This window comes from Ornithorhynchus anatinus, chromosome X1, assembly GCF_004115215.2.
Source record: "Ornithorhynchus anatinus isolate Pmale09 chromosome X1, mOrnAna1.pri.v4, whole genome shotgun sequence".
Lineage (NCBI taxonomy): Eukaryota > Metazoa > Chordata > Mammalia > Monotremata > Ornithorhynchidae > Ornithorhynchus > Ornithorhynchus anatinus.
Window position 1 is genome coordinate 91761092 of NC_041749.1, and position 20824 is coordinate 91781915.

The following is a 20824-nucleotide window of genomic DNA, read 5'->3' on the forward strand; positions in this document are numbered from 1 at the left end:
GTGTAGTAGATGAAAGCAACTAATCAAGTTGAGAAGCGAATCTTCTAGAGAAGATGAAAGCAATAGGGTCCTAGGTTCAATTCCAAGCCCCACTGCAGGAAACATTTCAAAGGACCATGGAGGAAATTTCTGGAAGGACTGACTGGAAGGCATTGGCAGGCCGGGTGGGGAGGCGGGTGGGGGGTGGGGGGGTGGTGAGGGTGAAGGTTGCGGGGGGACAAGGGAGAGCTCATTTCAGGAGAGCCAACCTTGGGAAAAGAGACACACATTGAAACATTGGAATTCATTACCTGAATGGGCTCAGGGGCGGGGAGGAAGGCTGAGAACCAGTTGTCCCGGTTGACGCTCCACTCAGAAACAGAGCTGGTCTAACCACTGTGACCCACGGAGGTGATGGAGGCATTTCTGAGGAAAGAGCACCCAACCTTTTCCTGAGGCCAGCAACCTGGGACTCCTGGCTCCACTCGATTGGAGCAGGTGCATCCAGGCTTAGCCGCCTGAGCAGAGAGAGGGCGGAGCCCTGCAGCTTCCTCTGATCTGGCTCAGAGAGGCTCTTTAGGGATGGGTGGGTGATGATGGCTCAACTTGGGGGAGGGGGGAGAGGGAAGTTCCTGGATTCTGGATTCTCTACTCCTTTGCCGGATCAAGTTGACTTCTTGTCTTCTCCGCCCTGCTAGAACCTCCAGGTCGAGTGCACGCGGCTTTATCGCTCCTGGTAGACTGAGGGCATTAGCGGCAGTGGGGGAAGAGTGCCAGGCTCTCCCCAGGGGCATCTTCTTCCTCTCACCCCGAAAAGCTGGGAGGGTGTTGAGGATCTAGAAACCTGGAACCCCAGGACAGATAACCACTGAGGCAGGAACACAGGGGCAGGTGACAGGGACTGGAGAGCCAAGCAGGGGCCATTCCAGGGCTCGGCTCCAGGGGGGCAATTCCCACAGTTCTCCAGAGCTCCCGGGGGATTCACGGACCCTGGGCCCCCAGTGCAATGGCGCTGCTGAAGCTGGAGCAACAGTGAGGGGCAGTCGCAGAGGGAAGCTAATCGATGAGGAAGGGAAAACCTGGCCTCACGGGGAAGGATGGAGCCAGTCTCCCACAGCATGGAGATCCCCTCGGCTGCCCTCTTGGACTCAAGTCACGGAACTGCTCGGGGGGCCAAGGGGCAGTCCCTTCTCAGGAAAGCAGTTTGCAAAAGTTGAGCTTGGTAGTGCGCCCCCAGGCTTGCCCTTCCTCCTCATCCCTCTCCTGGTGCGGAGCTCCACTACCCTTGAGCTCCAGACCCAACAGCACTGGACCCAGGGAACCCAGGCAGAGGTCCCAGCAGGGCGGCTGGACTCCCGCTCCCTAGCAGGGGGTCCCGTGTTGTACGTCATTAAGATAGCTCAGTTATTGTGAACACTTCATCAGTAAGTCCAGTTTGAGTGCTTTCTCACTCTGCATCATAAGATTTGGCAACCTTAATTGTTTTGGTCCTGGAGCCCTTTTGCTGGGTTTTAGCTTCAGTGCAGGTGGAATGATGTTCAATAAAGAAACACTTTATATCACCATTTCGGCTTCCTGCTCTCTGGTACCTCTTGCTCCTCACAGGCCGCCCGCCCCTCTCGGTTTCCCCCTAAACGTAACCCTAGGGCGTGACGGGCCCCTCCTTGGGCTCAGGGTTGCTCGGACAACACGAGCAAGCTCTTACAGTCCCTTTCCCGGTGGCACTTGAAGCCTATTTCCCATCTGATACACAAGCCCAGAGACCCATTTCAAAGGCTCGGGGAACAGTAAGGGGCCCGGTCTTTACTTATGATGACTGAAATGGGAGAGGGGACAGTCCTGCCAGTTGCCTTTGTGATGCCAGAATCATCAAATGCCACTACCGTGTGTCGACATTTGTGTTGACATTTACTGAGCACTTACTGTGTGCACAGCACTGTACTAAGCGCTTGAAAGAGTACAACAATAGAACAGACACATTCCCTACCCACGACGAGCTTGCAGTCTACAGGGGGTTCAGAAAGCTTTGACCTTTCGGACGCTGAAAAAATTCAAGGAAAGAACAAAGAGCACTTATTCCAGGTAGAAGCTGGAATAAAGTCAAGGCTGGGATGAAGAGGTTCGAACCCGCTGTTTTCCTGCTTTGCCCTCTGGCCAGATCCATGTCTTCTTAGAGCCAGTCTCCCCTTTAGTCTGATAATAATCACTATGGTTTTTGTCAAGCGCCTACTATGTGCCAAGCACTGTACTAAGAATGGCCTCCCTCCCGCTTGAGACTGTGAGCCCCACGTGGGACAGGAATGGTATCCAATCTGATGAGCTCTACCTACCCCGGGGCTTCATGCAGTGCTTGGCACATAGTAAGTACTCAAAACACCATCATCGTCATTCATATTATCATCATTATGGGGCTCACAGTCTGAGTGTAGATAGGAGGACAGGTTTTGGATCTCCATTTCACAGATGAAGAAACTGAGGCCCAGAGAAGTGAAGTGACGTTCCAATGGTCACACAGCAGGCACATGGCAGAGCCAGGATTAGAACCCGGGCTCTCGCCACTAGACCACTCTGCTTCCCACCTGGGTGCTGCCATCCATGTCAGTGGGCTTAAGCTCCCCAAGAAGGGAACCTAAGCAAGCACCCCTAAATACCCCTAATCCAGTGGCCTCTGGTTTCCCCTGTTTCATTGATGCTGACCGCCAACCCGCCTTGCCCTGTAGCAAGCAGAGGACAATAAGCCCAGTCAGAATAGAAATAAACACTTGAAGGCTATTCTTATTAGATGGGGCTCAGAGCAAATTGATGTTGCCATGGGTGCTGTGCTCAGCTCAGCCCAGCCCCGCTTCCTGCTGCACTGACCTGAGCCGGTGCATAATGATTTTCAATAAAGAAGGCTCCCCAGGCCCCACACAAGCCTCTCTAAGGGATTCTGAACTCAGGGGAGGGAGGGCCCACCCCCTGCTTTGGGAAAGAACGAGGAGGCTTGACGCTTTCTGCTGGGGTTCTCTGAGGATCCAAATTGGAGCAGCATTTACCAGAAACAGACTCTTCAAGTTGCCATGGTAATCATGCCACCGTAACCATGGGGAGGATAATGCTTCTGCCCAATGAAGGTTCATGGCGTGGAGGCGTTTGACGAAGATAATCAGATGGGAGACACGTACAAATCCAGGGAGGTAGACAAAAACATCTGCTCCTTTGGCCCTCTCATGACGCTTTGTTTATCCCCCTGTGTCTGCTGCACACCAGGCGAACCTGCCCTATCTTCTGTACCATTCGGGTATTGGCAAGTTCCGGGACACGGTTAGATCCGGCCTCCTCCGATCCTGCACCGGTTCAGGTCGAGGATGAATTGAGATCATTGGAGAGGTGAACACAAATGGGAAAGGGCCCCGATGATCCCATCTAGGCAGATAGCGTCCTAGTCAATAGCCCTCTTTTAGAGCAAGATCCTCCTGAACAGACTGTGCTTTGCTATGTCAAGCATGGGCGTTTCCACGGGGCCAGGAACAAGGGACACGAAACCTTCCTCAAACTCCATGTGGGCAGGGAACGTGTCTACCGACTCTGTTATACTGGACTCTCCCCCAAGTGCTTACTACAATGCTCTGCGCACAGCAAGTGCTCAATAGATACCTTTGATTGATTCCAGAAGGGAATTTGGGTGATAGCTCACACCCCATGAAAGACCTGTTCCCTTGGCCTGGAGACTAAAAATAGTGACGGGGGTGGGGGGCAATGGATGAGCAATGTCAACTTTGGAAGCTGGAGAGAAAAAAACTCGTCTGCAGTCCCCAGGGACCTACCCGCCCTGTGTCATCACTCTTCCTCTTGTCCCCAGTTTCCCGAGCCTTCCTTCTCTCCTAGGAGGAAATCATCTACAGAGGATGGGCATAATCCACATCCCTCCCACCTCTCAAAGCTAAATTATATATTGCTTGTGGAAGGCAATGCCACTCCCCCCCAAAACAAAACTCTTCTCGCCTCAGGAGAGGAGGCACAACATTGGTGTGAATGAGCGAGTGACCACTAGAATCAATAGAGGAGGTGTAGAAAGTTTGGCTTTTTGAATAACAAGGTAAGTATTTTATTATCAAAATTATTACATCTCTTGTGAAAGTTCAAATGTAACAGCAAGGTGTAAACACTCCACTTGAGAAAGAAGTAGCATTTCTTCCTTTCCAAGCCAGAGTTTTTCAAGATTTCTGGTAACTCCAGCACCCCTCCCTTGCAGAACAGTTGGGATGTCTGCATGTGCCTGGCAGGCTAAACCAGCCTACCTCCTCCCCTCTCTTTCTCCAGCCTGGGGAAGGGGGGCGGGGGGCAGGGAGGGGGAAGGGGGAAAGAGACTGCCATCCCTGGCCCAAATGGAGTGGTGTTTACACATTTTATACAACATACAAAGAAACCAGCATCCCGGGCAATATGATCTTCATACCCAATGCTTCCACAAATTGACAATTTGCAAAAAAGGAATTTTTGTTGTTTCAACATTTTAAAAATATCTCCCCTTGTTTGAACAGACCCCTGATTTCAACTTTGAAAGAGTGAAATTTTGTAACAGTCACACACAAAAAAAGAGAAGACTGTGCATATGAAAGTCAAAGAGGAGGGCAGGGAGGAAGGGGGGCGGGCGGAAAAAGACAGAGGGAGGAACGGAGGGAGACTCACAGTATTATCTTGTCCAAAAGAAAAGAAGGTCCACTGCAGCACCAGGGATTATACCTGTTGAATATTAGCTAAACCTACCATGGTTATAACTGAATATAAAATTAGATAAATAAAACACGCCAGATAGAACAGTAAACAAGTGAAAGAAAGAAGCTGGCAACTGTACGGAATTTAACAGAATGCACACCCAACCTGGGGCTGGCTCCAGGGCTTGCCTCCAGGTGTGAATTCAGCAGGCACAATACACTGATGGGAGAAGCCAGTCTGCTCTCACCCTGGCTCTTCCAGGGCGGCGGATGTGTGTGTGGGCACGAGCGTCTTGGAGGGGAGGAATAGCTACATCGCTCCCATTCCCCTCTCAGTGAAACCACGCTCCAAGTCCCCAAAAGAAAATGCCACCGCACACCTGACCCTGGCCCTGCCAGTGACACCTGAGCCCACAGGCTTCTTCTCCATCCCCACCACACCTTCTGCCTCTCATGTGCACGCTCCCACTCAGAGAGGCGAATGACTGCCCATCTCAACCTAGAAAGGGAGATGCTGCCCGTCAACTCCCGATCACCATGGTGAGAGACCGTAGGCTAAACGAGATCCCGGCTGGCCCAAGTTTTTCCACCTTCTTCCCTGACCCAACCTCTTAACCAGAGTTGCAGACATGCGGCCACATGGAACGCTACTCTGCCCACCAGCCGGAGGAGGTATTATTGATGAGCTCTGAGAGCGAGAGCCAGAGGAAGGATGATGGCCGCTAGACCAGACTACTCCACAGAATGGATAATCAGTCCCTGAATAATCAAGACTTGATGGTTACTTCTTCGTTCTTAAAGACAAGACGTTCCTTGGTCACAAGGCACGCTCTCAAGCCTACCCGTCCTAGGCTGCCCATTTCTGAATGGCCCTTGGACACATCAGAGGAGCAGCAGGGCAGACTGTCTCTGGCAGGCCTGGGCCCGGGCAGGCTGAGGTGCGCAGATCTGTTAGTGACTGGAATGATTTATAAAGGGGGATATTTGCCCTCCTCTCATGGACACATGAGAACCCGACACTATTTCAGATAGCTTTGGATTTTGTTGTTTAGCTCCCACCGCCTTTTTCTTTGAATTGTTTTCCGTGTTTTTTCAAAAGATGTCCTCGCCGCACACGTGTCTACAGGCTATGGGTACAGATGGGAGATGCGGGCTGCTGCGATAAGTCATTGCACTTAGAACCGTATCAACTGAGACACCACTTGCTTTTCCACAACGTACCCTAAGCAGCAGGGAAAAACTTCTTTATAGTTTCTGCTTCAGACAAGATTTACATCTTTCTTCCAGGCCAGAGGCCAATGACACTCACAAGTCTTGTACTTATCATCCAGACCTAGTTCCCTGGCACCTTGTATTTCCCCCCCGTTCCCCCCCTCCCCCCCCCCGCTCCCACCCCCTCCCTACCCGCCCCCCCCCCCAGCAACAGGTGTAAGTTCCCCATGCTTCCCTGGATCCAAAGGCAGCCAGAAGCAGCCATGGGCTCGTTCAGTCTTGTTTGCCCAAATCCAGAAGCCCTAGGAAAGTCCCTTTTGGGTCTTTGCTCCAGACCCTTGCAGCTGCTGCAGTCGGTACTGACGGACTCCCCCTCCCCCACGGTGTGGGTAGTGCTGTGAATTGGTTACGGTCGATACCCTGGAGATCTGGCAGGAAGCTGACTGCCCAGCTCTGGGCTGGTTCATAGTCCGCAAGTCCGACGGCAATGATCTAGAATTCAGAGGGGTAGAAGTGGAACTCAGAGTTCCTGTGCTGGGCTGAGAAACAGAGTCTGAGGTTAGAGAGTCTGAGGTGCCCTGCAGTGAGGGACTAGCAGCAGTTGGGGCGCAGCTCCTCTTCAGAAGATTGGTGCCAATGCTGCTCCCAGAATGCTGTTGGCTGCTGTAATACCCTGTTGCCCCAGCAAACAGTGGTAATGAGTCAGTAGATACCAAGTGGGCGGGGCTGGAATAAGAAGAAGTAGAAGAGAGGGAGGATTCTGATAAACCGTAAGAGGGGAGATGTCCAGATCTCAGTGCTGTGGCTCGGTAACTGTATCCCATAGTTTGAGTGGGGTATACTCTATAGGGAGAGGCGCTCCTCTGGAGGAGATTTGGGGGCTCTGCTCGTGGACTTTCACAAGGCAGGACCTAAAAAGAAAAGATGGGAAACAAAGGGATGTGGGAAAGAGGAAGTCACTTGCCAGTGAAATCTCCTTTGGCCTCGCTGTAAAGCCAATCAATACAGCTCAGCAACAGACAGCAACCCCCACCTTCCCAAAAACAACTACCCAGCTTATTCTCCTCATGGAGCTGCAGACTCAATCAGTGGTATTTACTGAATGCTGACCGTGTGCAGAGCACTGTACTAAGTGCTTGGGAGAGAGTACAACAGTCAGTAGACACGTTCCCTGCCCACCAGGAGCTTACAGTCTCTATGGGGAGGCAGGTATTAAAATACATTACGGATCTGTACCTAAGTGCTGTGGAACTGAGGGTGGGGTGAATAAAGGGTGCATATTCAAGTGCCAGGGCGAGGCAGAAGGGAGAGGGAGTAGGGGAAATGAGGGCTTGGTCGGAGAAGACCAGCAATTTTTTCTACTCTCCCAGGGTGAGTGGCTATTTTCATGGGTTGTTAGAACAGCCTCCTACTCTTGAATTGACTCTTTCGATCTACATTTCATGTCCCACAAGTTTCAAGTGTGGGAAATGGGATATTGGATATCTCACCTCAACCCCTAGACTAATCCTTCTGAATGTCAACCTCCTGGAGTATGGACCTAAACACGAAGTTCCCAGGAGCTGGAGCTTCTTTTTCTTACCTGGTAGCTGTATCTAGAAGGACTGTAAACGGCTGGTCTTTTGGTGGCAGCGGAGTTCAACATCTCTGGACCATCTCCCTCGGCAGTGTCTGGAAGGAAACCAAGAGAGAGCCACACTTAGCCTCTCGGAGTTGGCCAAAAGAAGTGGATCTTGGAAGCCACCTGTGCTGCCTCCACTACTCATGCTGCCTTCCTGATGGCAAGCGCGGAGTTAGAGGAGGGCAACAAAGGCAATTTTGTTCAGGCTCTCCTGTTTTGGCCTGCTGGTCTTTAGCAAAGATGGATTTTAGAGGCTTGATGGAGAGGTAATGATGATGGTAATAATCACCCCTAAAATTTTTATGGCCCTTATTTTTATCCAAAGTGCTTTCACATCAATTATTTCATTTTCACCGCACAGTCCTTCTGAGTGGTCTGGACAGGAAGGCATTAGTACCCTCATTTTGTTCATGAGAGAGTATAGGCACAGAACGGTTAAGTGGCGGCAGGGCGGGGGTAGGGATGGGACTCTCAGACCCATGTTTTTTCCACTGGGCCTGGCCACGCTACTACTTTGTGAAAGCAGACCTCCATGGCACAAGGGCTCTTAACGGGCAGCTCGTGGAGCCACCCCTCCAGAATGCTGAGCCGCACAGGCCAACAGCAACCTGAGCCAGGATCCAGCGAGCTGGGCACCCACTGGATCGCCTCTCGTCTTGGAAGCGTGGCTAGTCCTGCCATCGCCAATGCCCCTGGGGCAGAGTAGACGCCGGCTTACCTGGGACTATTTCTGCAGGGCTTTCCCAAATGGGGGAGGGCTCCCTTCTCTGTGACACCTTCGCCCCGCTGCGCAGGACCTTCTTGAGGATGCCGCGGCCCTCTCGGAGTCGCTCCACAGATGTGGGGACCATCCTGTGAGGGCAGCAGGATACGATTTGAGCCACTAACTGGTATTCTGCCTCTTCAAAAGTAAAGTCCCACTTACTAAAATATCTGAGTTCAAAAGACCTCATCATCATCATCAGGTTACTTGTTAAGCCCTTATTATGGGCCGAGCACCGTACTAAGTGCTGCAGGTGATAGAAGGTAATCAGGTCGGATGCAGTCCCAGTTCCACATGGGGCTCACGGTGTAAGGAGGAGGGAGAACAGGCATTGCATCCCCATTTTTACAGAGGAAACCGAGGTCCAGAGAAGTGAAGTGGTTTGCCCATGGCCACCTGACAGGCAAGTGGCGGTGCTGAAATTAGAACCCAGGTCTCCTGACTCCCACTTCAGTGCTCTTGCCATTAGGCCATGCTGCTCATCAAATTCTTTAGGGTCAATTATAAACTCTGACCATCTCCATTTGAAACTGAACTAGTTCTTGAATACTCAAAGAATAAAGTTGCTGCATGAAAGTTCACCAAGGAAAACGAAGTCAGAGTGTTTCAACTTTGGAACGAGTAAGAGGAGGCGGTGGCAGCAGTGCTTGCTTTCAAGCGGGATGTCTCTGGGGTTTGAAAATGTTGTAGTTTGGGAAAGGGCTGGACAGAGCCCTTGCTTTTGGGAATTCTGTGTACAGTTTTGATTCCCACATCTTAGAAGGATGTGTTCGAGCTGCAGAAGGGCTCCTGGGAAGACCAGGGGCATGGAGCAGCTTCCCTACAGGGACATACTGAAAAGATTCGGCTTCTTCAGGCTACAAAGACAAAAGCTGAGACGGGACATGATTGAAATCCCCAAATCATGAAGTAGGTGGACAGGGTGAATGGCTGTTCACCAAATCCCCAAACACCAGGAAGCGGTGCCTTTTCCATTTGAAATGTGAAGGTGGGAGGCTCAAAATAAACAAAAAGAAGCATTTCTTCACAGGGTGGGTGGTTTTGAGTGGTAAATGTATGGAATTAATTCCCACAAGAAAGTAGTGCAGCCTGAAAGTATTAGTAGGTTCAAGAAGGGTTTGGGCAAATTCCTGGAAGAGTGGCCCAAAGCGAGACCATAGTAAGAGAAAGAAAGTTAGGAATATAGAGGAAAAAGTTAAGGCTGTTAGATGATCCATCTCCAGCCCTTCGTAATGGTGTTGCTCATGGGCATTTGCTTTTCAGGGATGTATAGTAGCCCTATTATATGTTGTTCCCATTATTTCTTCCAGTTATGCCAAGTGGAAAGAAGCCAGCAGGTTAAAGAGTTAAAAGGCAAGGACTTGCAAGCCTCCCACCAATCTTCAATTAAACAAAACTAAGTCAAGAGCACCAACGGACCTAGAAAAACGAGGCCCCCGGACAGGCACATTTTGGGGCCCACGTGACAAAGACCAAGCATTAAGAACCTACGCTATGCCACTACTGCGTCAGAGCAATGGTCCAGCCAGCCCATCGTTTTGTCTTCGACAGTGGTAACAAGAAGCTTTGAGGAATCGTGGTGACGGTTGCCTTACGTGACAGCCATCCTAACACGCAGGTACCGACCAGCTACCATCCCAGAACCTCCGCCTCCAACTGCTCATCCGTGAATTTATTTGACTCCCTCTTGAACTGACTGCTATTTTTTCTGGCCTGTCCAACTTCCTGTGGTAATCAATTCCATAGCTCACCTCCCTCTGGAGGAAGACACATTTCTTATTTGTTTTCAGTCTACCCCCTTCAAGCTCCCTGGGACTGCGGGACTTGGTGCACATCCACTCCATGTTTGTTGGGCCCACACGCGATTTTAGAGACTGCAATCACGCCCCTTTTTGGCCAGCACCTGTCCAGACCAAAAAGTCCTAACTGCTTCAGTCTCTCCTCCTAGGGAAGCTTTTCCCCCTCCCCACCCCCGGCTACCCTGGTTGTCCTTCTCTCTGCCCTCTCCGGCTCTAGTATGTCTTTCTTGAGATGCCACAACCCGAACTGCCATCAGTCCTTCCTCCAGGTGCAGGTGAACCATTATTCTACATGGTGGCAAAACTCTGCCTTTCTGCCCCTTTCCTGATGATGCCCAGCACTGGGGTGGCCTCAAAGGCCACCGACTCCCGAACCCACACTTTTACCGCTTGTTTATGCAGCTCTAGAGAAAGGAATATTGCACTGGGTTGGGCTAGAACATTTTGCGACAACTTTCTAGCTCAGCCCCTCCATATTGGGCTAGAATGATTCATTCTTCCATACAGAGTACGATGACTACGGATCAAAAATAAATCTTCCTAAAGGCCTTACCATCTGCTGCTGATATTCTCTTGAGGTTTGCTGTGAGACGAGGAGGGAGGAGTGCCCCTGACCTCTGATAGGTTTGTCTCCTCTACCTGGGGCACTGAGGGATATGATGGGGATAAGCTGCAATGAGGAGATGTTGGGGCTCGGACGAAAGATCCCTGCATTCCAAAGGTGTCAGCGTCAGACACCGAGCTATTGCTGCCTTGCCGAGTGGGAGTTCCTGTACATGGTACAGAATCACCTCCCAAACAAGAAGTGCTCTCCTTGGCTTCCTGTTTTCGTTTACGATACTCCAGCAGAGAAACCTGAAAGGGAACAAAGAAACATAGCTTTTAAGGTAAAGACTTCCAAGTCGGAGATCCCTATCTAGTGTAGCGATAAAAATGAGAGAGAAACAAGACACTTGAGAACAAAGCTTGCAAAGCTAGATTGCGCTACAGAGTGGTTCCGGAGGCAACCCAGAGGCCCAAAGAGAGAGGGTGGTGGTAACTCCCGGCATCTGAATTTAGGACTCGGGAACAAGCACCAGGAAATGGGCAAGAAAAGATGAGTAATGGAGTGTTTTCCAAATTCAAAAAACAGACGATTCTCAGAACCGAACGAAAGATTCAGTGCAAAGTGTTCAATCTTTGCACACCCCTCAATAACTCCTAAATGAGGTAAATGAGAGACATTTCTCCTGAACACTTGGGTAAACTGTGGGACAGGTGGAGCAAATGACCTGTTTGTGAGTCAGCAGGACTGTGGTCTAGAATTGGGAGATCCTGATAGTAACAAGACAATCTCTCTTGCACCTGAAAGTTGACTAAAAGGACCACGTCTGACTCAGCTGTCGCTATCACTTTCACTCACTGGTCTCTCACCTGTGGTTCTAAATAAATCCCATACATCTGAGTTTTCTCATTTTCCCTCTTCTTTACCCTCAATGGTCTGGTATGCCTCCCTTCAGACTTCCTGAGTCAGAAGTGCGCATGAGTGAGAGCGTGAACTTCAGTAACCTTGTGACTGACTGAAAAAGATCAAGGTGGAGCCAATCCACACCAGCCCTGCCACACTCTTTCCACGTGCACATTAACCCTGGCTGTGCAGTTGCATGTGCAGCACTGGTCATGATCTCTCCCAAGCCTCTGCTCGAGCAGGGTCTCCTGCCCTGCCCTGTTCTATCCTCTGGGCTGGTCCTGAGGGAGTGTGGGGTCCAGGACAAACCGGACTGGGTGGAGCCTCCTGGACATTCCATTCACACGGCTCCCCACTTCCCAGCTTCTTGCCAGAAGGAATCTGGTCCTCCAGTGCTGAGTCACTCTCCGCCTCGCCTGGCCCCACACAGGTGTGCCAATGGGAGTTCCTCTGAGAGAGCACCTCTGCTCCCACCTGGCAGGCCAAAGGAAAGAAAAGGGGGCAAGACCCCATTGCCTTTTTCCCCTGATTATAAAACCCCCTACAATACAAATGGTCTTTTTTTTCCCCCTTTCTTTTCTTTCCACTAATTGGGAAATGGTAGCACATGGATGAAGATGTGGAGTGACTAAATAAGGCCTGAAGGCATAAGGCACAAAAATGAGTCCTGCAGATTTGGAGTTTTTAGAGCTGTAACCTGAGAATGGTATTGCTTTCTAAACATTTGTGAAATATTGGCAGTGAGGTTAGCAAGACTGGGCCAAATAAAGATCCGCTAGGCCAGGTTCCTTCACGTATCCAATCGATGGTATTTACTGAGCGCTGGCTGTTTGCGAAGTGCTGTATTAAGCCCCTGGGAGGGCACGAGACAATAAGTCGGCAGACATGACTCCTGGCCCACAAGGAGCTTACAGTACAGTTGGGGGAGACAGGCATTAAGACAAATTTCAGAGAAGGGATATGGCACAGCATAAGGAGATGTCTGTAGTGAGCTGGGTAAAAAAAAAATGGTACAGATTCTTCATTACACGGTTTTGGGATCTCGGCTGCCAGATCGGCTTTTGCCATTCTCAGTGCTCCAGCCCAGGTTCTCCCTTACTGCCAGGGTTCCTTCATGGGAGTCCCCTCTTACCCTGCCTGAAGCCTCCTGCTGCCATCTCCAAGCCTGTGCTGAAGTTGTCCCTTCCGTCGCTGGTAACCACCTCCCGTTTTCAGTCCACCACACAGCCTCTCCTTCCTCTTGTGGAAATTGTTGCTCGGGGGCCCCCTCCTCCAGGAGCTACTTTCTGATTAATCCAACCATCTGCCAGCAACAATCCTTAATTTCCTCCTCCCCCTTAACTCACTCTTGTAATTACTTTATTTACTTTGATTGGGCAGGTTTGCTGGTCTCGCTTCCCCTCTTTAAGGCAGCAGTGACTGTTCCTATACCTTCCCGGGAACCTGAAGGGTAGTGCCTGAGAGCCCTATGGGGCCTCAATAACCATCTCCCGACTTGCAGTGCTGGGTGGGGTGGGATGGGGCAGGGGGAGGGGAGAACCCAACTGCCTACAGCCTATATTAGATTATCGTTCAAAGGAAGCAGCAAAGGGAAATACTGGCCTTTTTCTTCTGAGGTGGGTTCTGGGGGACAGACTTGAGTCCTTCAAAGGCTCTCTCGCTGAATGGAGACAGGGATCCATACGATGTCCCTTTAAGAAGAAAGTGTTCGTATCTGCTGGAATAGCCTTCTGCAGGAGAGCCACAGTATCCTCTGTCAGAAATGAAAGGCTTTCTATCTCCCACCTGGGGAGAGCCTCGCAACAATCCATCTGGTCGAGGCATAGCGTTCAAAGGCGAGAAGGCATACATTAAATTAAACTCCGTCCGAACAGCCAGGTCTGAGTTTTTCACAAGGATCGGTTCTACACCTCCACTCTTTCCCAAGACGATGGACTCTGCAGTAGAAGCGGTAGAGAGCTGAAGAACAAGGTCGGCTGGCCCTGGGTGGGGTAGGGCCAGTTTCTCCAGGCAGTCTTTAGTGTTGGATTTCAGAAATGCTACCTTTGTCAAATGCTGCTTCTTTTGAGGAAGAGCCTGGAAAGACAAAACCAAAGACATGGGGTAGGAGAGGGAGGAAAAAGTGAGAGGAGGAGAAGGCAAGGGGGAATCACAGGGTAGAATTGGGAGAAAATGAATGGGGACAGAAGGTGGAGAGGATAAAATCATTACTATCTGTAAGCACTCCACTTGACAACAGTTCACAAAGACCAGGCAACTATAGGACTTTCAGGCTTTTCCCTACTCTGTTTTACATCTTTCCAGGGTGCAAGGGTTGGGAAATTAAGGGTTACAGAATGAGCCAAATGTAATTATCTTGTCTGCATACGACAATGCAGAGTCATCCTGCAGTTAAGTGAGGGAATTGTCTGAGTCCCAAGCATGTTACAGAAGTGAGACCTGTTTCTTAAGATAAAGGCTCCTAGTGCACTCACTTCTGAATGAATACTTACTTGGGAATGGAAGGTAAAGGAGAGAAGGTGAGGAGAAGTAAAGAAGAGGATTTTATAGTACAATAAGATAAGTGATAATTAAAGATCTCCAACCGGCAATTCCTTCAGTCATTATTACGCATTCATTTTCCCTGCGAAGCAGGTCATCTTACATCCAAGCTTCTGACCATTCAATTCTTGACTTTTCTTGCCATGCTACCATGCCACCACATTAGAAGACCAATACCAGAGCCCACTCAAGCCCCAACCAGATTTCAGAGTCTTTCCTATCAGCTCCACCTGCGATGGACTCAGTTCACTGCTGCAATCAAGACAGGACTACATTCTCTCCAGAGTGCCAACAGGCTCTCAGCACTGGGTAAACTAATGTAACTCCCGGGGTATTACTAAGTGAAGAATTTCTGAACTATGCCTCTGTCATCTTCACTCCCTCAAAAGTACCAGTCCCAGACACTAAATTTCAACACTGACAAAGGAGAGCAGCTCTTTGTAGATCCTCCTTGCCGTTGTAGTCCAACCTCCTGGATTCAGAAGCTACTGCATGATGTGCCTGGCCCTGGGCTTTAGATTTGGGGATTCTGTGATCACGGCACTCATATGTCCACTCTGTCAAATGGGGTGAATCAACATCATCATCATCATCTACAGGGTTATTGAGCAGTTGTGTAAGGGTAATGTACAAGACGCTCCCAAACCACTTCTTATAATGAGGGGTGAGGTTAAATGATAGCAGGTGAAACCTTTCCTCTACTGACATGTGAGCTACCTGAGGGCAGTTCTGTGTATCCTTGGGGGACCTCCATAAATATTTGACTGACTCATTGCTCATTATGGGGAGGTTTCAATTCAAGTACTTATTACATGATTGGGAAGCATTGTGGCCCAGTGGAAAGAGCATGGGCCTGGGAATCAGAAGACTTGGGTTCTAATCCTGACTCTGCCACTGGTTTGCTCTGTGACTTTGGGCAAACCACTTAACTTCTCTGGGCCTCAGTTTCCTCATCCATAAAATGGGGATCAAATGCAACTTTAGACTGTGAGTCCCCGGTGAGGCAAGGATTGTATCCAACCTAATTATCTTGTATCTACCCCATTGCTTAGTACGGCACTTGGAACATAGTAAACCCTTAAGAAATACCAGAATTGTTAATAATAATAGTGATAATAATAGTTTCCCTTTCTCATCAAACTGCTTGATCCGTAAAAATTGCGTTTTTTCTTTGTTAGGTGCTTACTATGTGCCAAGCACTGTACAAAGTGTTAGGATAGATACAAGGTTGTCAAGTCCTATATGGGGCTCATAAGTCTAAGTAGGAGGGGAAAAGGATATTACATTCCCATTTGGCAGATGAGGGAACTGAGGTCCAGAGAAGTGAAGTGAATTGCTCAAGGTCACAGAGCAGTTTTGTGATGGAGTGAGGATTAGAACCCAAGTCCTCCTGACTCCCAGGCCCGTGCTCTTTCCACTAGGCCACCCTGCTTCTCTAATCATCATGTGGGAGAGGTCCACAGCTGTGGGCAGTCAGGGCTATTGCTCCTGGGATCCGGAAGAGGCAAGCAGCTCAAGATGCCCCTTCATTATCTAGCCTAAGAGAAAAACCTCAGTCAAGACGTAGCTCAGATTTCTTTTTTTTAAGACTCCGTTTGTGACTTTTCGTATTTATCCCCAAATCTGGCTTCCATATCCACACCTGCCTTGTTTGTCTCTCCTCCTATCTCCCCCGCCCCGCACCTCCCCCCCAGCCCTGCCCCCATGCCATTCCTTACAGGGTGATTAGTCTGGTCCAATTCCTGTCCATCACCATCCCCCATGCAAACAACACATACACTTCATTTTCCCCTTGTCTACATTTTGATACTTCCAAGCAGTCATCCATTCTACAATTCAATAGCCTTACTGTGAACTATCAGTCACCCTCCAGCCCCTCTCCCCCTTTCCCCACAGACTCAGGTTCACACTCATGCACACTCACTCTCAGCCTCCAAGTGCGATTGAGATGGTGAGATAACTACCTCAGGTGACAGGGGCGCGGGCCTATGCGCAGGGGAACTCTCAGGGGAGGATATGTTCTAGAGGAGGGAAAAGCATTTTGTTATTCATTTATTTAAAGACAAGCAGCAAAATAAAAATGAGAATAGAAGTTAGCCACAGACTTCCTAAACAGAACACATAAGGAACCACTGAGGACATTCTCAACGGTTAAGAGTGACTCTGGGTATCGAGATGTTTTTCAAGGCATCTCGTAGTATTTCAGTGTTAGTGCAGTTTCAGGCTACAACTTGGTATTCAAACTAGAGACAGGAAGAGAGGGAGCAGAGTAAGAATCTATTTCTTTGTAGTCCAGATGCTGCTCACGGGACAAGCACGAGAAAATGGAGAATCCACATAGGGCAAGCAATCAGCACAGTCACATGGAAAAGGCTGCAGGGAAACTTGGCTTTACATATGAGAAAAAGCTTTAATTCTCCAAAAGCTCATGTTCTATTAGATTTTAGATCATTGGTAAAGTGCTCTGCTCTCACTGACACACTCCTAACAAGAACACAACACAAAATGTGTTTTGTTTTTTTCCAATCCTTGTCTTAGGTGGAGCAGGGGATGGAATGAGGGGTTATGATTCCAAACTACTGCTAACATGGAGAAGTATGAATTCCCACCCAATTCCCAAGTTAGTTCTCAGAATGCCCAGTAAAAATTGGGGTCCTAACAAGTAGGATCAAGGAAACTGGCTACAGTTAAAATCAGGGTCCTGAAATTCTCAACGGCTGATATGTCTGCTGGGTCTGAGACAAGAAAAACTTCTTTCCGCATGGGCTCGATTCTCCTTTGGCCGGAGAAACAAGGTTCTTGAATGTTGGGGTACCACCAAAATTGGAGGGAAGGGAAAAATGGCTGGAGTACTCCTCAAGCGGATTAATATTGGGGAAAAAAATCATGTTACTAGCTGAGGAGTCGGCCTCCAAGTGCAAATGAATTGAGTGAAGCCAGATTTAGCAAGAATTGAATCAGCTGGCTTAAAATCTAGTCAATAAGAATTCCCAGGGGGACTCATCAAAGAGCCCACTGGAGCTCACGTGGCAAGGAACCTAAAAAGCAAACGCAAGCAGGAGATAATTCCTTAAACGTGGCATTCAACAAGGTCCATAATCTGATGAACACAATGGGCAAAAGCCCCTTTTTACATTCTTTCACTTGCAATCCATCTTATTTCTAGTTAAAAACAATTGGGTTGTGTAAGCCTAACAGATCAACAACCTCTTTCTTATGTTGAAAGGGCAAGGAAAACTGCCTAGAAGATCAGTTAATCTGGGATGCATTTATTCAAAACAGATGCAGTCTCCCTTTGGGGAGGATAGACCAGCCTGGGTCCAGAGAACCTGCACAGAGGAATGGATCCTCGTGCTGGTACTTTTACACAATGCCACTGGCATGCTCTCGACCCTGCCAGTCACGTTTCCGCTGGAGCACAAAGTGCAATGAGCGAGTAGGCGGGCAGGGAGACAGCACATTGAGAAGTGTCTGCCAAAGGTGGGGGAGGTGGGTGGGTGTGTGGGTGTTTTAACAGGCAGGACTCATTTAGGGTCAGAGTGACTGCAGCATAAGGCCGATGTTGTGCCATAGCACCACAGCCCGGCAGGTGATTACAGTTTGGAAGCTGCCACGGTCTTTGCAGCCCACATTAGCTGGCAGTTTTCTGGGAATCCTGCTGGGTCTGTCCACCTCGAGGTTCTTTCAGTCAGAAAATTTCCCCACTGATGGCCTAGATCCAGCAGGCAGAGCCAGGACTAGAACCTGGATTTCTCAATTCCCAGAGTGGTGCTCTTTACATTGGACCAACAGCAGGGCTTAAAACACAAAAAGGCCCTGCTAAATGTAAAAAGTACAAATGAGGTCATGAAGTAGATTAAGGTTTTAATGCCAAAATTCATGGGAACTTGTCCTCCATGCCGGCCTTTAAATATAGGCAGATCCACATGGTGAGACGTCCAGGAGAAATAAAAATCAAAATGAGAATAAAAAAAGGTGCAGCTGGAATGATCATTTTTACTACAGAATAAGGTCTCATATTTCACCTTGAGTCAGGATAAAGAGTGGGAGGAGTCTTCCTAGTCTGATCAAATTCTAATTAGAGGATCTCTTATCTGGATCTCCAGGAGCAGCTCTTCAATTCTGAGTAAAAGTCTGGGGTAACAATATGTTTTTGGGAAACTCACAAATACCTTTGGCGGGTAGGGGTTCTAGGCAAAAGAATCTCTGGGCAAAGTAATAAACCTGTGCTGTGGTGCTCATATTTAAAGTCACTCCCTTATGAATCTGACCAAATACCAGAATGAGTTTTTTCTTGAATTGATCATACTGGTACCTGAAGTTCCCAAGAATTCAAGCCAAACTACTTTCCAGAAAGAAAACACTTCTGAAATAGTAAAGGAATTTAATATCTCCCAAACAATATCTCAGGGGGAGAAGGAAGGGGAGCAGAGAGAGAAGAGAAGGAGGCGGGGAGTGTGTGTGTGTATGTGTGTGTGTATGTGTGTGTGTGTGTGAGAGAGAGAGAGAGAGAGAGAGTGATAGTCTATTCATTCTCAAACACCATAAGATTCTTCTGAATGGAAGGGTAGAATTCATTCAGCTTCCGGACACTGTATTTAGACCTGGCAGAGAAACAAACTGCCCTGCATTCAGGTCTGGTTTTCAAGACTGCTAAAGTAAAAGAATTTCTGAGCACCCCTCATTTTTCGACAGTGATCCTTATTTTTTAGACTCACTTCAAAAAGAACGTAACTGCCCAGAGCTATGTGGAATGTTAATCTGAGAAGGGCAGTGGCACCACTGAACACTGTTTTGGAGAGCACGGGAGCAACATTTGCAGTAACTGTAACTGGAATGGCTTGCAATGCACATTACCATCATCTTCACACTTTACATGCCAGCACTTAAACCTAAATCACCTCAAATTGAAGTGGAGTATTGCAGCGACTAGAAGCAAGAATTTGAGCTGGTGAGAACATTAGATCAGTTCCATTCCGACAATTCTCCACTCCTGGAAAGGCCGAGCTGGGTGTGGTAAGCTGTGAGCTTAGCGAGCCACGAATGGAAGGGATGGGAGATATGATTGGAGTTAGAGGCCTCAGTAACTTGGCAACGTTCTGCTCCTTCAGATAGCGAGACTTCCATCGCTTTATTGGGCTCAGTAAGTCTGTGAAATACAAAGCTTGGATGAGAGTTTGAAACCGTAGCTTAACAGGAGAATCTGCAATAAAGCCATTAATTTCCAACCCACAGTACCTCTTAAATCCTTCCCTGCCAAGTACCCAGACTCATATTGCAGCTCCCCCTTGCCAGCTGAAATCCGTCCCCTCTTTATTTACATTTACCGCTATCACTTTCAAACCATTCCCTCTCTTCCATGAGACATTTCAAACCTATCCTGTCTCTAACCCTGGGGTGAGGGAGTGGAGTGGGGTTTAATCAATTCACTCAATCCTACCAGGTCAAATCTGCAATACACCAAGAACCCAAAAAAAATTCTGGCCCTTTTAAGAGTCATGACCCATTATTCTAAGCTCCTCACTCTATCCATACCCCCAAATTACAACCTGTCTCTACCTACAAAGCCACAGTACTTTTCGAGCCTCCATATATGCACCATGTTCTCCCTTTAGTCAGTGCCTTCTGAATACATTTATGTTCTTCTCTTTTATCACCTTCCCTGGTGATTCATTCTGTGGTTGTTGATTTTTCTCCACTTTGAGCAGAAGAGTTCTGCCTGATTTTGTGATTTCCACTGAGCTCTTCAGCTTCAGTCTGCGTTCCTCTGTTTGAAAAGCTATTAGGTTGGAAATGGTTTCACCAAACTTCTCATCTCTCTCCCTCTCTTCCTCAAAGGAACTGTAATTTGGTTATCAGCTCTTTCCCAACAAGAATAATCTGAATTTCCTACACTTTCTTGATAACTAATTTCATTTGGTGTTCTTTGTGATGCTCTCCTCTGCTCCTTCTTTCATGGCAATCATGCCTTTGAGGAATCCGCCCTTATTATTACAACCAGCATCCCAAATGGGCTCTGACTGCAGAATCTTCTGTTCTCTGTGTATTACCAATCAATCCATCACTTGTATTTACTGAGTACTTACTGTGTGCAGAGCACTATATTATCCAACCCAGCACTTAGTACAATGCCTGGCACATAGTAAGCGCTTAACAAATAGCATTATTATTATTATTACTAAGCGCTTAAGAGAGTACAACATAACAGACATATTTCCTGCCCACAAGCTTACCCAAATGGAAACCTGAATTAGTGCTCTGTTTTCACCTACCCTGATTGAAATCCTTCCCGATCCAACTTCTCCATGTCTACTAAGAAGATCAGAGAGTAGAGCCTTGTTTTGTTTGCTCTACGTTGTTAAATCTTTGCCCTTAGCCCTCAGAGGTTTCTTCATGCAGAGTTTCAAATTTCCTTCACACCTGCTTCTTGGTTTTTTTCATTTCCGCTCAGAAGGCATTATACATTTGCTCCTTATACCTGGGGTGGCCTCCCCCCAATTAACAGCTTCCACTGGCCACCTCTCCTCATGAAGGAGCATATCATCTAATGGTACTGCTGACCCCTTGTCCATATCCTGCCCATGGCCTGGAACTCCCTCCCACTCCATTTATGACAGTCCACCACTTTTCCCACCTTTAAAGTCTTATTCAAATCCCATCTCCTCCAAGGGGCCTTCCCCGACTAAACTCTCATCTCCCCGACTCCCTCTCCCTTCTGTGTCGCCTATGCCCTTGGATCTGTACCCTTTAAGCACTTGATATTCA

The 20824-nt window shown here is 48.5% G+C and overlaps 2 protein-coding genes across 13 annotated transcripts in view; one reads left to right on the forward strand and one right to left on the reverse strand.

The window, feature by feature from the left end:
• The window catches only part of LHFPL4 (LHFPL tetraspan subfamily member 4), a 67776-nt gene extending 56261 nt beyond the window's left edge, over positions 1-11515 (forward strand). Inside the window, exon 3 of the mRNA XM_029050381.2 lies at positions 9583-11515. Within this exon, the coding sequence (XP_028906214.1) occupies positions 9583-9614 (32 nt within the window). The 3' untranslated portion in view covers positions 9615-11515. The remainder of the gene's footprint in view (positions 1-9582) is intronic.
• SETD5 (SET domain containing 5) overlaps positions 6093-20824 on the reverse strand; it is a 106428-nt gene continuing 91696 nt past the window's right edge. For all 12 annotated transcript variants that reach the window (XM_029050370.2, XM_029050373.2, XM_039910419.1 and 9 more), the window contains 7 exons: positions 18961-19208; positions 16024-16080; positions 13121-13594; positions 10625-10926; positions 8228-8361; positions 7471-7559; positions 6093-6799 (listed from right to left, as the gene is read on the reverse strand). In XM_029050370.2, the coding sequence (XP_028906203.1) occupies positions 6191-6799; positions 7471-7559; positions 8228-8361; positions 10625-10926; positions 13121-13594; positions 16024-16080; positions 18961-19208 (1913 nt within the window). In that variant the 3' untranslated portion in view covers positions 6093-6190. The remainder of the gene's footprint in view (positions 6800-7470; positions 7560-8227; positions 8362-10624; positions 10927-13120; positions 13595-16023; positions 16081-18960; positions 19209-20824) is intronic.